At 38.8% G+C, this 16481-nt stretch overlaps 1 protein-coding gene across 3 annotated transcripts in view; it reads right to left on the bottom strand.

Annotated features, from left to right (window-relative positions):
* Positions 1-16444, bottom strand: part of SGCE (sarcoglycan epsilon) — a 66663-nt gene extending 50219 nt beyond the window's left edge. For 2 of the 3 annotated variants that reach the window (XM_032305379.1, XM_032305381.1), the window contains exon 1: positions 16225-16442. In XM_032305379.1, the coding sequence (XP_032161270.1) occupies positions 16225-16333 (109 nt within the window). In that variant the 5' untranslated portion in view covers positions 16334-16442. Of the gene's footprint in view, positions 1-16224 lie in introns of all 3 variants that reach the window. The other variant, XM_032305380.1, reaches the window with a different exon arrangement.
* Between the last annotated feature and the right edge of the window lie 37 nt (positions 16445-16481).

Below are 16481 nucleotides of genomic sequence, written 5' to 3'. Positions count from 1 at the left end.
CTTAAAGGCAAATAATCAAGAAATATTAAGTGAAAACTTATGATGATAATTGACATTTTGAAAACACCTAATCTTTTCGTTATTAAGTCTTTTTCTCCCTGATGAAATGCGTTATTTCAAAGGTCCTGGCATATTGCTAATGGACACATTTATGATAGGGAAGAAAAAATTTAGAAAAAATAATCAATCATCCAAGGGTCAGGTCCTCTTTCCGATAGAAAATAAATGCCATATAATTACTTAATAGCAAAACATATCAATTTGGTTTTGCAACAAAACAATCAGTCAAAAAATCATCCACAATTAGCCAAAATATTTTATGACCATTTTTCTAAGGTTGTATAAATATTGTTTTTAAAATAATTTATGTTAAATGTGCTTCTTAATGTTTTTCAATGTTATAAATAAATTGTTATAATGACCACACTGTAACAATTTTTATAAGTGTCAAGCTAGTGACTGGATAAGGGTCACAACAGGTTAAAAACAAGAATTATTTTTAGTTTAAAAAAAAAGCAAAACTACAGCAAAGGAAAAAAACTTAGAAAATAATGGATTAAGAACATAAAGGATCAGAAGTTTTAGAAGATTAGGAAAACAAAACTGGAGTTTTTCAGACTAACTTATCAAAAAAAGCAAAATCCACACGACTAAAAAAGCAAAAAGAATACTGGAAGCGGACATTTAACTGACTCCCCAAAGGGGATTTAGATTTACCACCTAAACTCACCATCTTTCTTCCCACCAGTCATTTTTCTGCTGATAATAAAACTGTTGGCCTGTTTGGTCTTCCAGTTAACTGTTCCATTTATGCCATCAGCACAGCTTAATAAAAAAGCTTTTCAGAATAAAACAAATGCACAAAAATGAAATTAATGTCAAATTAAAGTGACTATCCCAGGTCACCTACTATTAATGGAGATTAGATTCCTTCCAGCCCAACTAGCTGCTTAATTCCATTTGATAAATATTTGTTGCATGTCAGTACAAGAAATATGTGGGGATACAGGGTGAACAAGACACGGGTACTATACCCTAACAAGTTTACAATCTACAAGGATGGATACACACACACACACACACATACATACACACACACAAATGTAACAATTACACATACACACAGGGATAGAAAACATAGGTACTACAAAACCCTGAGGGGGGAAGCCATTATCTCTGGCTAGGGATATTGTGATAGGTTTAAAGTATCTTTTAAATTTCACAGTTGAAGTTTGGAAACATTACACTGGCAGAAATGAACATAATAATTGGTGTTAAGAGGTAATACACAGGGAGCTATCTCTGGAGTGTAGGGTAGCAGTCAACCTATAAATTGAAAATAAAGGTGGGGCCGGTTATATGACATCATGGAGAGAGTACTAAAAAAGTTTTCAAATTGCTGCATGGAGGTTAGTTTAAAAAGGAGAAGCAAAGATGACTTTGCTTCTTTGATCCAGGACGGGGACACAGAACAGTGACACATTAGGAATCCCTCCCCAAAGGAGTCAATATCAGGAGAAAGATAAAATTGAGCCATTTTAAATTTGGGATACCACTTGGATATCCCAATGAAATCATCTAAGAGAAAGATGGAAACAGAACTCTGCTATGTAAGAGAACTTACTGGGGCTTCAGATACAGATTTGGATGTTCATCCCCAGAGGAATGAGGTTTGAAGACAAACCCCAGTACAGTTCTTCACACAGACCATATTCCCAGGTAATGTGTATTAGACACTCTCATACAAAGTGATCTGGAAACATACACCTTCACATTCTTGAGCCATTCATCTACCCTATTTCCCATTAACCAAACTACCACTCTCACTGCTTACTCCCCCATTTTTCATCCTTACATTTTAGACATGGGATTTGGGTACCATTTTCCCAACTATAACCTTGGGTCTCCATCTCATTCTCCCTCCCTCTAGCCATCTCAGGTATGTTCTCTCTTGGTTCAGCTCAGTCCCAGAATCCCCCAGGATACACCCCACAGTTTGGTCCTAGCTTCTGGAGCTGAAATATAGTAAGAAGGAATGTTTTTAAAAAAAAAAAAGTGGGAGGCAGAAGAACATGTTAATAAATATATTTATATAGCAAGCACAGAGGATAATTCAGCAAAGAAATCAGGGACAAGGCAGTCAGAGAGGTTGGACAACTGAGCCTCAAGTGTCACATATGTCACCAGAAGAACTATCAAGAAGGGTGGACTATGCACCCTCACATACTACATAAAGGTTAAAGAGAATGAGAGAGATTAGAAAAGACTGCTAGATGTATAAAGTGAGAAGTTACAGGGGACTCCTTCAAAGTGGAGCTCCAACAAAGGGATAAGAATAGAAGACAGACTGCAAAAGGTCAAGATGGAAATGTAGCAAATACAGTTAATGTTTCAAGAACACTGGCTCGGATAGGGGAGAAAGAGATGACACGCTAGATAGACTGAGACACGGCACGGTGCAGAGAGAGCTGGTGACGTGAGGGGGGGAAACAGATTTTGTTCAGAAGCGGAGGAAAAGACAAAGGGAGAGAGAAACAGACAGAGGATAAAGAAAAGGAGCAAAATCCATGAGAAGCGATGCAAGAGAAACCAGAATGGGTGAGACCAGCATATACAAGCAAAGAAAATACTTCCTGATTCAGAAAGTAAGGACAAGTGAAGACAAATTTGGCAGAGGCACAGGAAGTGTTCGTGTTGAAAGGACTCCTCCCCTTAGCAAATCAGAGATGAAATGCAAATTCTTTTTTAAACCGAATTTTGTAGAAAATTCTGAGCTTTAACAAAATGAGGAGAAATACCAAGTTCCCTCCCAAAAATTAAAAAGAAGGAATACAATTCAAAACCCAAGTTATGAAAAACCAACAAACAAGCAAACAAAACCTCAGTGATCGTTTCAGTGATACTGTGAGTGGAAATCAAAGGTTCTAGTCCCTGGAGCAAATAAATGACTTGGTGGGTGTGTAATTTTTTAAAATAGGTAAACTTAAGGGTACTAATTTTATATCTACTAAAAGATCAATCTTCTGGATGATTCACCTAATAAAAGTTCGATTTGCTTAACAACTGAAATTATGTCCTTTTAAAATCTAGATGAAAAATACAGTTGTCACTTCCTAAATAATTTATGCTAAAGTAGGAGCAGAAATGTTCATAGTAGTCTCTCGTGGCAAAATACCCACTCCCTGGTTCTCTTGATCACTGGGTTCCAAAGGTGACATGCTGATCCCATAAGAATCACATGGGCCGCTCTCTAAAAATACATATTCATACCCTCCAAAACTTCATCACCAAAAAAAATTTTAAAAACACATATTCACGACTCCACCATGGAGAGTTTAGGTACGTGGGTTACACAATTTCATCAGGCAATTCTCATACACAAATATGAATGCTAGGAGACTGAGGATAACTATAGAACCCAAAGGTAGATAGGATATTCAACTGACTCACATCATATGTGCCAAATGTAGGCTGACCTTAGAGCTGAAAACCTTCTCCACTTCTGCCCCCCACTCTCCCATGGATTGGGGAGTTATCATAAAGAAAGAATGATTTGAGTATCCAGACAGCACCCCTTTGGTTCCCTCCTTTATTCTAGCCCAGTGGTTCTCAGACTGCATATGCATAAGAATCGGTGTTCAGAGTTATAGACACAAAACTATACATATTGTACTTTATGGACGATTTAAAGAATTTACGAGGATAAGAAGTCTGTGAAATATTTTTGTCTAACCCTCTGTGACGTCCTTGCCAGGTGAGCCAGCATATCATCGCTCATAATTTCCAGGTCCTCTATAAGGATAGTCCAGTTGGCTTTTACAGGATTCAAAAGACAAATCTGATTGGTTTCTCAATCATTAAAAAATGGAAGCAGGATAAGACATCCCACTGATACTGCTCTACTTTAAGGCCAGCTTTGCTTTGAGATTATTCTTTTTTTTTTTTTTTAAAGTCCATAGTGATCCATCTAAAGTTCTCCACTGACCACAGAAGACTGCAGTCCAATAAATCTAAAAAAAAGAAAAGAAAATTTTTTTATGCCTCTATTCACCAGACAATGTTACTAAAGACAAGACACAACATCACGGATGGCGCGTCTGCTTAAACATTCAAAGTCCCGCACCTCAGGGGAAGAATCTCAGTAACATGGAAATAACTATTTGTTTTTAATTGTGTGTTCAAGATCATGGATCCACTCCACTACCTTCTCGTATAGAGAATTACTATAATCTGTGCAATGACAAATGCAGATACTCACTGAAAAATGCTATGATTTCAAAGTTTGATTTTTGTTAGAAAAGGACCAGAGTCTGTCTTTTTCTGTGAGAACAGATTTCCTTGGTTAGCATGGGAAAATGTAACTCAATTTAAAAAATATTTGCCCTATACATAACTTTTCAAGATTAAATCTAATGTGCAAAAAAATTTCAACGTGTATAGACTGGTTCTTGGACTCTTTCCAAAGATAATAGACCATCCCCAGAAATCTTGAAAGAAACTCCACTGTGCTCACTGAGTTCATGGTAATCTCTGCTGCAGTTATACCTGGATGTGAGTTTTGCTCTAATTCACCAACAGAAAAAGCAAAGAATAACATACATACTGCGTTTATACAGCCCAAGCTAAGAAGACATTCACATAATCAACTGACATATACAATTTAACCAATTGCTCAACACTCCCTCTCAAAAATCATCAAAGCCTGAATTAATCCAAAGGTGGCTGGCATGCCCTTAAAATTCCCTAGAAACCATACAATACTTAAAGTTTGTCATAAGATTCCATGATTTATTCTGAGTCTTGTAGCAACATGACTGACGACATTTCATCTGGCCTGGGGTGAGCACTCTCTGAAGAGACATTACTCTTTCCCAAACCTGAATAATTTGCAGACTTGGGGAGGAGGGTATTGTTATTTAATAAAAGCAACTGAAGAGCTTTGAATGGTGACTGATTGCTGATGAGCTAATCAGAATGTCAAAGGAAAGAAATAATAAATAATAACTTACTCCGACATCACTGTCCAAGTAAACAGCAGGAAATGCCAAATGAAATCTAATCTGATTAACGCACTCACCTTAGAACCGAGCTGTCACCTCATTCTCTGTCCACTGTCTCATCTGTCTCTTTTCATATTTCACTTGAAGGGGACACGGACTTTGTTTTCATAAAGTGGATATACAGCTCATGTCCCCAACATCTCTCCGCTTTGCTCAACATTCCCCATGTCGCTATGTTGCCTCCTTGCCCTCTTCCTTTCTGAAACCATCCTTAATACTTTTTCAGTTGTCTCTTACATTAAGAAATCTTCTTTCTCTTTAAAAAAGTAGTCTTTGACATTATTGTTAGCGACCATTGTTTGAATGCTAGGTGTGAAGCATACACTCAGAGTTTTATACATATGAACTGATTCAATCCTTACATTATCACCTATGTGAAGAAGGTATTATTAGTTCTATTTTGCCATGAGGACAAGAAGTCTTGGGAAATTATAGAACTTACCCCAGGTCATGTGTTTACTAAGTGGCACAGTTGGATTTTGAACACATTTCTTGGCTTACTGCAAAGTCCATGTCATCTACTCTTCAGTACTAAACTACATATTTTTAAACGTAATTTGAAATATTGTTAATCCTAGTAGGTCATTTTCAACTTAGTTTTCTTTCTAGAAAAAAGTGAGTTTCCCCTGACTGTAGATTAGAAATAGCTGGAAGGAGGTAATGCCCATAAAAATTAATTCCATCCATTATATGCATGAATGCATTTACACACACATACACACACACACACACACACACTTCATTAAAATAGGAAATCTAAAAAGTTGGAAACTATAGGGGGAGAAAGCTTTGATGAGAAGGACTGCCTACGCCAACCTCAGGAAAAGATACTGCTAAGAGAAATTTAACAGCGGGATTTTAAACCCAAGAATGCCAAAATAAGAAGCCTTCAAACTTTGTTGAAACATTAGAGTTCCAGCAGGGCAAAACATCAGGAATTATTAAACACACTTGAAAATTATTAGAATTCTATCATTTTAGCACAAGCTTGGTAAGATATTAGACTTCAGAGTGAAATGAAGTTGGAATACAGAAAGATAGTATTTTCTATCAGAGTGTCTGAAGACAGAGTGTCTGGGTTGAAATCCCTGTTTTTATCCACTGTTATGCAATGTCTCTGTACCTCAGTTTTCTTATCTGGCAGGGACAGTCTTGTGCCTTGCTTCATAGAGACATTTTACGAGTTACTAAACAAGACAATACAGTTAAAACCTTCAGAAGAGTGCTTTGCACATGATGATGTTCTCAAAAAATGTGAGCTCTTATTACATTTAATCTGTAACTAATATGAAGGAAACTTTAGATTCCTTTAAATGTGATTTCTTGAAGTAGAAAGGTTAAATGAAAAAAAAAATAACTGTAGTGACTACAGTTGGCATGAAAGACGTTAGTACTCCCTTTTTTGTTTTCACAGTCATTAAGACACATGAGAAATGATAATATTTCTATAGCTGAGTGGAGTAAATGCCAGAGGCTGCTAATGAGCAGAGGCAACAGCCCAGGGGCTCCAAATACCCCCCGGTCCACGCGGCATCATGGAGGACTAAGAGGATGGCACTGGCCAGGCATGCCGGGTGAGAGCTGCAGCGTAATCCTTTTGAGGAAAGCCAGATGCAGAAAGAAGCGAGTCATATTGATATGTGCTATCTCTGACTCTCATAAACTCTTAGGAATTTTTCCCGAGGAAATGGTGCAACAGAAGCAAAAACTGCATGGAGACAAGATTCAGCTTTGCATCATACATTTCAAAATGGGGGGGGGGGGGCGCGGTTCAATGTCCAGTGAAAAAAAAAGTGTTGATTTGATAGAATAGCTAAAGGAGAAGGAATGGTGATCCTCTTCTCTCCGTAGCTTTGTTCCTTTGCTCAAAGAGCCCTAGCAAAACGTATACTGTGTTTCCACAGCCAGGAAACGGTACTATCTACGTTCCATCTCAGCAATGTTGGATGAATAAGGAGCACCCGTGGGACCCTTAACAAAAGAGATCCCTGATATATGCAGTAGGTATACGCACCAGTATAATTTAATGTCCTGATCTGCAAAATGTTGGACTATTTTGAAATTAATAAAATTAGCAAAAGGCAGAATACAAAATAGTACATAGACGATGTGAAATCTAGTGTAATAGTGCAATCTAGTGGAAAAGGATTAAAAGGCAGAGTGTAAGAGCCACTACTGAGTTAGGGAAGTTAAACTGTCGGAAGAATTCTGTTCAAAGTAAAAAAAAAAAAAAAAAAAAATCCTTGCAAGGTTTCTCCAATTAAGAAAACTCTGAAAGAGAAATACTCTCACATCGGTTGTTCATTGGAGCTGTCATTCCTTTTTTTTTTTATTATTTTTATTATAGAAGCCCTATATCCTCATTGCAGCGCATTCGAATAGTATAACCAGGAGGGTATAAAACATGAAGATCCTTTCTTATCTATCTGGGGCCCCCCCTCCAATGCCCAGGGGAGCCACTTTGCGTCTTTCCATGTGTGTGCATAGGCAGACAAATGTCTGTGCACATACCCATACACACACACTGTGCTTTTTTTTTTTTTTTTACGTAACATGATCACACTTTTTCCCCTTAGCATCTATGTTGGGCTTGTTTACATGATATCACATTTGAAGGTTGCGTTGCTCAAGCATAATTTCCTTCTCGGCACTTCAAACTCAGCCTGTCCCCAGGAGGATCCTGATCTTTCTTTCCCTTAAAGTCTGGGCCTCTTCCGGCATTCCTCCTGCCCTGAATGGTACCCCCATTCATCCTCCTGAACATGACAGAAATCTAGAAATCATCCTTGACATCTCCTCCTGCCAATCTCCACGGCAAAGGCGAATTCCGTCCACAACCCACTCCTGTTGCTATTCACTCCTCAGAAAGTCCCTCCGCGCTTCATCTCCCCGGCACTGTCCCTGCTCAGGAGGGCTTCATGTCCATGGGGGGATTACAAAAGTAGCCTTGGATATAGTGTGCGCAAGCAGTTCTGACCCCTCCAACCTCTTCTTCACAAAGCGGCCAAAATGCTCTTTTTGAAATGCAAATCTGATCTTGTACCGCTTAAAACCCCTCCGAAGAAGAACATAGGTTTTAGGATACAGATTACACTCTTTAAGGTGGTCTAACAGGTCCAGCAAAATTCGATACCTGACCTCCTATCTCACCTCCTCTCACATGGCTTCCCTCTTCTCTCTCTGCTCCAACTTCACTGGACTTCTTCCAGCACCTTCTATTTGCCCAGTGAACCTGCCCCAGGGCCTCTACAGAGCGCTTCCTTTTACCTCAAATCTCAAATACACCTTTCCTCTTCACCTCACTAACATTTACTCATGCTTCAGATCTCATTACATCCTCAGAGATACCTTCCTTAATCCCCCTGCCCGGCCAGATCCTCTCCTTAGAAATCCTAGTAGTGTCAGTAGCACTTACTATAGCTCTAAGGGCACATTTATGTGTGTAATTATTTAATTAATCTTTGTCAACCCCTGTAGTGTAAAAGTTTCATAACGGCTGGGACCATACAATCCCCAGCATCCAACACGGAGTCTCAAAACAGGTTGACATCCAGGAAATAAATAAATAAAAGAATATTCAGTAAAGATGACTACTACGTTTTCTAAGTTTTCATACGGCTATCAATGCTCCATGAAACATCCTTATACTTCTACTTCTGAGCACTTTCACAAGTCTATTTGTAAGCTAAACTCCTAGAAGGGAACCGGCTAGACAAAAAAGGGCATACATTTCAAATTTTGATAAGCACACGTAGCAATCTGTTCTGTTTCCACTTCTGCAATACTGGCCTTTGATGAGAATCAACTCTATAGCTATAGAAAATGGAAAATGTTAAAGGTGTTACACTGAGGAGCTATTTCATAGGAGAGAAAAACCAGTGTCATTTTACCGCATAACAAGAATCACCAATTTGCTAAAGAGGAGAAACAAAAACAACAACAAAAAGACCTTTGCGGCTAATTTTTTCTTTTCATCTGCATTCCAAGGTAAAAGAATAACTTAACATCTATGCCTATCGCTGAAGAAACCGGAAACTAAAATATTTCACTCTCACTACTATAGGAAAATTAACTGTGATCTCTTCTTTCAAATTTGCAATAAACCCCAAATCTCCATAATAATCAAAATGGTGACCAGATGAATGAGTGAAACATTAAAGAATGGGAAAGAATTTACACCAGAGCTGCCTAACTCCCAAGCTTTTTTGAAATGAGCAGCTTCATTTGTCAGAAAAGAAAAAGTCTGCCTTCCTATGTCACAACAGATGCCGTGGCAATTCCCGGGGTACAAAATGCCGAAGATCTATTCTAAAAAATCTGATTAGTCCAAGGCAATTAAGTAGAAAGTGAGACGTGCTAAAGATAAGTGCTTTGTACGTAATAAAACACATTGAAACCATATTGCATAAATATTGCATAAAAATTCTTAGATGAAGGAAGATCCAAAAAATAAAATTTCTACCAACGTGACTCTGGAAGACAATAGCACTTTAGCTTTACCCACATTATTTATTTATTTTTTTCAAGAATATAACATTAGTAATCACGACAGCAACTTATGTTTTGAGACAACCTATTTAAAACTTTTTTTAAGTTTTAAAATTTACCACTGAGGGTTATTTACTTCCCAGGAGCAGGAGCAAGCATTGCATTCAAGGAATCACAACTAGCTGCCTGTGGATCAGGTGAACGAGCGGTGACAAGCCAGAAGCTCATCTTTGAGCATTTCTCTCTTGGAAATATGAGCTCAGCGCAGGAACGCCTGTGGCATCTTCAACAACTGGGAAGCGAGCCATTACAAGTTGCCCTGTGCATTATTACAATCCCACAAAAGTGCATGGCACTTTTATAAAAGAGAGAGATAATAAGGAGAAACTTGTTCAACATGAAAAATATACTTTACACAGTCGGAGCTAGAGTGACCATATCCCTGACCTAACAATCTGAGTGAGAACATTGTGGCGGGGGGAGGCAGGAGTAAAAGAAGTAGGGAAAAAGTTGGGGGAAAAAAGATGCCTGAAGAATATTTTCTTCTTTCTTCACAACTCTCATCTGAGTTCCCCTCCGTACCCCACTCCAAGGCTCCAGGACATAAAATGAGTTTCTGTGGAGTCAGATGGTGTTACAGGTTATCACTCCTCAGAAATGGGGTCCTCTGCTGCACACTCTACAGATTAATTTTGAGCAATCAAGTTTCCAAAGTTAGATATAGTAATCAAAATAAACAATCAATAGGTGGATGGAGGAGAAAGAAAATCTGCCACAAAAAATGTTTGAGACACAAAGAATGTGCCCCTGGGACCGTCAGAATCCAGGCTAACCTGAAATGGAGAGAAGTTAAAAGAGCACAGGGTCGGAAACTACTTTTGATTGAAAGGTTTTATCTTCAACTGAAAAGCTAAAAATTATAACCAAGTATGTCAAGGACATAGAAGAGGGGTGAAAACCGCCCCTTGTTTCCCCCAGGGTAAGAGGATCCAGCGGCCAAGGGCTTAGCTGTCCTGCACCAGCAGCCAGCAGCGGCTGCTCCCCCTTAACCCTGGGTGCCCCAGCATCGGGCAGCCACTGCCCAGGAAGCCTGTTCCCAGCCAGCGAGAAACATCAGGAAAGGAAGAACTATGGGAAACAAGTTAAGGCCCGGGACACTCTGCAGGAAGGGGGATGGGGGGAGCCAAAACAGAGCCAAAAGCCCTTTAATTCTCTTCTCTGATAGATATTCATGTTTGAAACAGAATAAGAGGGTAGGAAGGAATGTGTTAAATTGCCCCATTACAGCTACTTTCAAGTTGCAAGAGATCAACTTGTAATACATATGGCTCTTCTTTTTAGACAGTTTATCAGAAACAAATGAAATGTTTCCATCACAAGCTTCTTTGCTGCCCTACATGAAAATGTTATCACAGCCTTCAGATTAAACATTAATTGCAATAAAGGTTAATATTTTTGATATTTTGAAAGAACAGAGCATGTAAAAGTATTAGGTTGATTCCCTTGCTGAGCTGCACTAACTGTTAGAAAGGTCTGGAATTGAAATCCGTCTCTACCTTTCACCCACTGGAGCTAGTTCTGCTTTCCGAAACAAACAGAAGAGAGTTTATGTCTACTTTAGTCTTCAAGCTAAACATTTCCAGACCCTTTGAGGATACCTCCTGTGACAGGATTGCCAGACCCCTCACCATCCCCACGGACTGTTCTGGAAGTTGTCTAATTTGTCAACGTCTCTCTTTAAATGTGACAGCCAGAAATGGACACAATACTACAGATGTGGTTAATTAGAGGGGGGTACTATTAATTTTTGTGACATATGGACACTATACTATTCTCAGAATCTGAATTTGATTTTTTTTTCTTTTTCACAGACACATCAAGCCGCTGGTTCATATTAACCTTCTTTTCCCTGAAAAATTGTCACCACATTAAGTCACCTCCTTCCTTATATACCAATGAATTATGATGTATTTACTGCTATAAAACATCTTTTGCATGGCACAGCAGCCTGTTTAAGTAATATTAACTCTAAATTCTGTTATCTACTTATCACAGTTAACCCTTTGCAAGTCATCCCTGGATTTTAATGCAAGCCTCTTAAATCTTCCTCAAAATCATTCATAAAATTCACTGAAAAAGAGAAGACCCAGGGCAAAGGCTCGGATCTTTCCCCGGGGACCACTCTTGGACCCCAACCCAGTAACCCACACACCTGGTGGGTGCTTAGCTTAGCCTGTCTCATACTCACAAAGCAATCCGGCTAGTCTACACACCATCTCGCATAAGAGCATCTAAAGCCTTAACAAATGCTTTGCTGAAAGCAAGATGCACTTATGTTTCAAAACAAAGTGTACAAAGCTACACATATTAAAATTATAGTCTTTGAAAAATACATATGCACACAGAACAAAGACTGGAAAGAAAGGAGCATCAGTGGAAATGTCTGTTCTAGCGTCAGACTGTGGAGATTGTTTTTTATTCAATACTGTCTTTACTACAGTTACATTGTTTAAAAATTGAAGACACTAGGAATTCTGCTTAGAGAGAATGTTGTTTGGAGGCAGATCATATTAAACAGCTTTAAGAGCATTGAGACTCCATCTGATCCTACCAACTAAAAACCCGATCAAAAAATGTTCATTTAAAAAGACTTGTTGATCCTTAGGAACACCAGCTTCTTTTTTTGAATTTTGCATTCCTGTTTTTGGCTAACATTTCTGGAAATCAGGAAGACAGCAGACTAGAGAATAGTATTCTGAAGTTTAGAAAAAGCTTGAGAGAGAGAGTGTGTGTGTGTGTGTGTGTGTGTGTGTGTGAAAGAGAGTCTGTTCATGACTATATGTCTGTTATGTCTGTCTCTCTATCTCTGCTGGAGAAGTTCAATAGGATGAAAAGGGGAAAAAAGCCATCATGTTAACAGTTCTATGAAGCTTTGGACTAAACCACAGCTCCATCTCAAGAATTTCTAGCGGACACATAAACTCATATCATCTATTCACCTGGAATCCTTATTTTGCAGAAGAGCAGGAAATAAGATCAGCAATAGGATTTGCACTCTGATGTTTAGAGCTGAGGCAAGGGTAAGGTTCAAGAAAAGGAGTCAGAAAGAGTGAGTGTGTGCTACAGTTAGTAAAAGAGAAAAAGAAACAAAGTGGCTGGTTATTTAGGAGAAAATAGGATCTATAAATCCTGCCCTTACTGGAATCCTCAAACAATCTGAAATTTGATGGAGAGTTTTTTTAACATGTCAGGGTTTCTTCACTGATTCAGCATTTTGTTTAGAGCATGGTTTTCATCAGTAGGAAACCCGTGTTAGAATCTGAACTACAGTTATCTTTATCTCTTTGAGGTCTCTCGCTAGTTCTCTCTGGTCCTGTCTCTCGCTCTTTTTAATGTTTGAGAGAAAGACTAGTGAAAATTCCAATTTGCTTAGAAATACATTTTGTCCATTGTCCTAGAAGCTAAGCTAAATACACCAGGTAAACCAACAGCTTTTAGATTGATGGCAACTCTTGATAAAATAACCAAATACTAAGTCTAGCTAATACTGACAACTGAAAATGTTACTTTGCTTAGAAATAAATTTCCCTACCATGCTAAAAGTTAAGTCAAATGCATGTAGAAAATCAGCAGGTTCATAGGTCCATAGCAAATTTTCATTTAAAAGAGATTAAATGTCCAACTAGAAAGTCTAGTTATTATTTGACAAGTGAAAATTCCACTTTGTTTTGAAATACAATTTTCCTACCACCCTAGAAATTAGGCTGAATACCTGAGGTAAGTCAGGAGTATCACATTTAACATGGCAAATTGTCATAAAATAGGTAAAAGTCCAAGTAGAAAGTCTAGTTACTACTTGACAAGGGAAAATTCTACTTTCTTTTGAAATACACTTTTCCCACTACATAAGAAGTTAAATACAGGTGGTAAATCAACAGCTTCATAGATCCACAGCAAATGCTCATAAAAATGTTTTCAACTGTCCAAATACAATGCCCAGTTATTATCTGATAAAATAAATGTGCTTATTAACACCCTTCTTTGCTTTACATGCAATCTTGTGCAAAATGGATAAGAAACAGTCAACACTTGGAAATATCTGAGAAAATCCAAAATTCACTTAGGATACTAAATGTCAAAAAAAGTGTTTAAAATTCTTGTCTATTAATGGGGGGATAGTTAATGTTGTTTTGTTAGCTAACACAAATATTATCTAAAGTATTTGCCTATCATAGTTGATTTTTTGTGTTTGTTTTTAGTATTGTCTTGTTGTTTCAGATTTTAAAAGTTTCATCATAATCACTTACCTATCGATATTGTTTTTTTCTTAGAAAATTCTGTTTTTAAACAAAGTAAAAATTATTTTATATGTTGAGAAATAAAAACACAAGGAAATACACCAAAATGATAACTGTGTATGTTAGAATAGTGAAGTCAGGGGAAATTCTCAGTTCTCTAGTTTTAAATATTTATGTACCAATGTTGTTCATTTAAAATTTTAATTAGAAAAAGTAATTAATATTATTTCCTTTTTTTAAAAAAACCTGAGCAAATATAATGTTATTTGACAGCTCTCTTTGGAAAAAAATTAATTTGAAAAATTAATTTAATCTCATTTTTAATTTTTAAAAATCATATACATGCAGCTCTATGAAGAATATATATTATTTTGATACATAAGCATTCATAAAGAAAGTCTGAAAAAGTAAACTACAATGTTTACAGAGGTTAACTCAGGATGAAGGGGTTACAGGTGATCTTGATTTTTTTGCTTTTTCCCCAGTTTTCTGAAGTTCTTTTCTCCTGAATTTTGCATAGTGAGTAGGAATTCAGTATGATAAAAATAATACTAAAGCCGTTTTTATATAAAAAAATTCTGGTTAACAGTTTGAAATAAAAAATTTAAATTGGTTCAAAGTGGTTTAAACTTTAAGTGTCTTGGGATAGATTTTTAAACCTTCCTTTTCCCTACCATCTATACTGGTTTTTACTCTCACTTTTTAGAAAAAGTATATCTTATCAGTTAACAATTAGGTAAAGTAACTTTTCTGGACTCCAAAAAAAAAGTCTAAGGGGTTGACAGTTTGGTGGTCAGGAGAAAGGCACTCTGGCAAACATAAGAATCCCCAAATTATTTTAACTTGCAGGAAAGGATGAACATCAAAGAGCAAAAGGCACTTCTAGAAAGTATAATTGTGCTCACCCCAACTTCCTAGAAAAATATCTTTCATTGTTGGAAATCTTCACTTCATTCATTCTTTCATATATCCGATGGTCAACATCTCATTTCTGATAAAAAGTAAAATCTCAGTAAATGTGCTCCAGTTTTGTTTATTCCTAGAAAAGCCAGCTTCACGTGCAATTCCTGACACCCTACCAGCATCATCTACAATGGGCCAAATTCTTAATTCTCCCATACGTATAAACAATCTGTAGCAATGTTACTAAAATATGCTCAGTTTCAGCCTTGGAATACAAATGTGTCTCATCCGTATTTCAGGAACCTCACTCAGCTGTAAACAATTGGTTTTCCCTTTTCACTAAACTTCTTTTTCTAAGATCATCAACAAATTGTCCTTTTTCTCAGAACCTAACACTTTAAGGCACTTAAGTGAAAATCCTCGTTATGGCTTTTGTTTTTTTTTAAAGCATCTTTCTTCATCAGTATTTTAAAGGCTTGTAACTCACTGCAATTTTATCTAAGGTAAAATATGTATGTTTATATGCATAAATACACACAAACATTTGTGGCCGAATTCGGCAACACGCTTGAAAGGATTAAACATGCGGTTACCGTGACTAAACGCATTCATTCTCTCTACAAGATTTAGAAAAATGTAACGTTGCAGGGAGACCTAGGTCTCTGTGTAAACCTTGTAATCACCACCAAAAGGCCATAGCTGGGAGCTCCGGAGCCTCCAAGCACACTGGAGGCACCCACAGCTGTTTTTAATTGTTTTAGCTTTTCAAAATAGTGCCGTTGGTGGGGCAAACGGTGTTGTTTGCAGCGACTCTGGCCCCAAGCCGGGGTTAACCCTGACCTGAACGCCCTGTTTAGCTCCCAGCATTTCACGATTCTGCTTCCCCGCTCCATAAACCCTAAGAAAAACGAGATCTCCGCCGCCGAGAAATGCTCTTAGGAAGAGGGGGAATTAAGTGTTTCAAACGCACACTTTTGTTTTCTCTCCCGATCGGATTCAAGGAAAGGAAAGAAAAGGATGTGTTTGCGTGGAAAGGGACGCAGCTTGACACCCATTTCCTATGGCTTGTCTCCGGGCCGCAGTGCCCCCTTCGTGTGGTAACGACCCCCAGAAAAATGGGCGACAACCCCCAAGTCTTTGCTGCAGGGATGGGGAGAGGTCCATCACCAGGGCTGGGAATTGGGGGGTGCGGGTAGGAATGGAAATTGGAGATGGAATCTCTGAGCGCTCTGGGCAGGGAGGGGCCCGCGGGGGCGCAGAGAAAAAGAAAAGGCCAGGGGTCAAGCCTGGAAAGGGACTCACAGGGTCCGAGAATTGGGGTACGGGGTGTCCTGGAAGAGGGGTGTACTGGGGACAGGGGCAGCAAGGGGGGCTGACACCCAGAGAATGCACCCAGATACCCAAAACCCGGGCGGGGGATGGGGAGGCGGCGGCCTGTTGGCCCCAGGACCTCCCGTCGCGCGCGGGCCACTAACCTGTCAGCAAGAAGGTGCCAGTGGTCGCGGGGCTCATCCTGCGTGTCCCCCGACCCTGTCCCGTCCAAGCACAAGGGTCTCCCAGCTCCCACCACCGGGGCAATTGCATTCTTGGCCTGGCTAGGCCGGCCGTCCTCGATTCTCCCCTCCCCTCCCTTTCTTCTTTCCTCCCAGCTTGGCCAGTTCAGCATCAGCATCCTGCACCCCCTCCTTAATCCCGTACTCCCCCTAGCGGCGGGCCAGTGTAGCGTGGCCAT

The sequence above is a fragment of the Mustela erminea genome, chromosome 11 (assembly GCF_009829155.1).
Source record: "Mustela erminea isolate mMusErm1 chromosome 11, mMusErm1.Pri, whole genome shotgun sequence".
Taxonomy (NCBI): Eukaryota; Metazoa; Chordata; class Mammalia; order Carnivora; family Mustelidae; genus Mustela; species Mustela erminea.
The sequence above is the reverse complement of the archived record's forward strand: the minus strand, read 5'-3'. Positions and strand labels throughout refer to the sequence as shown.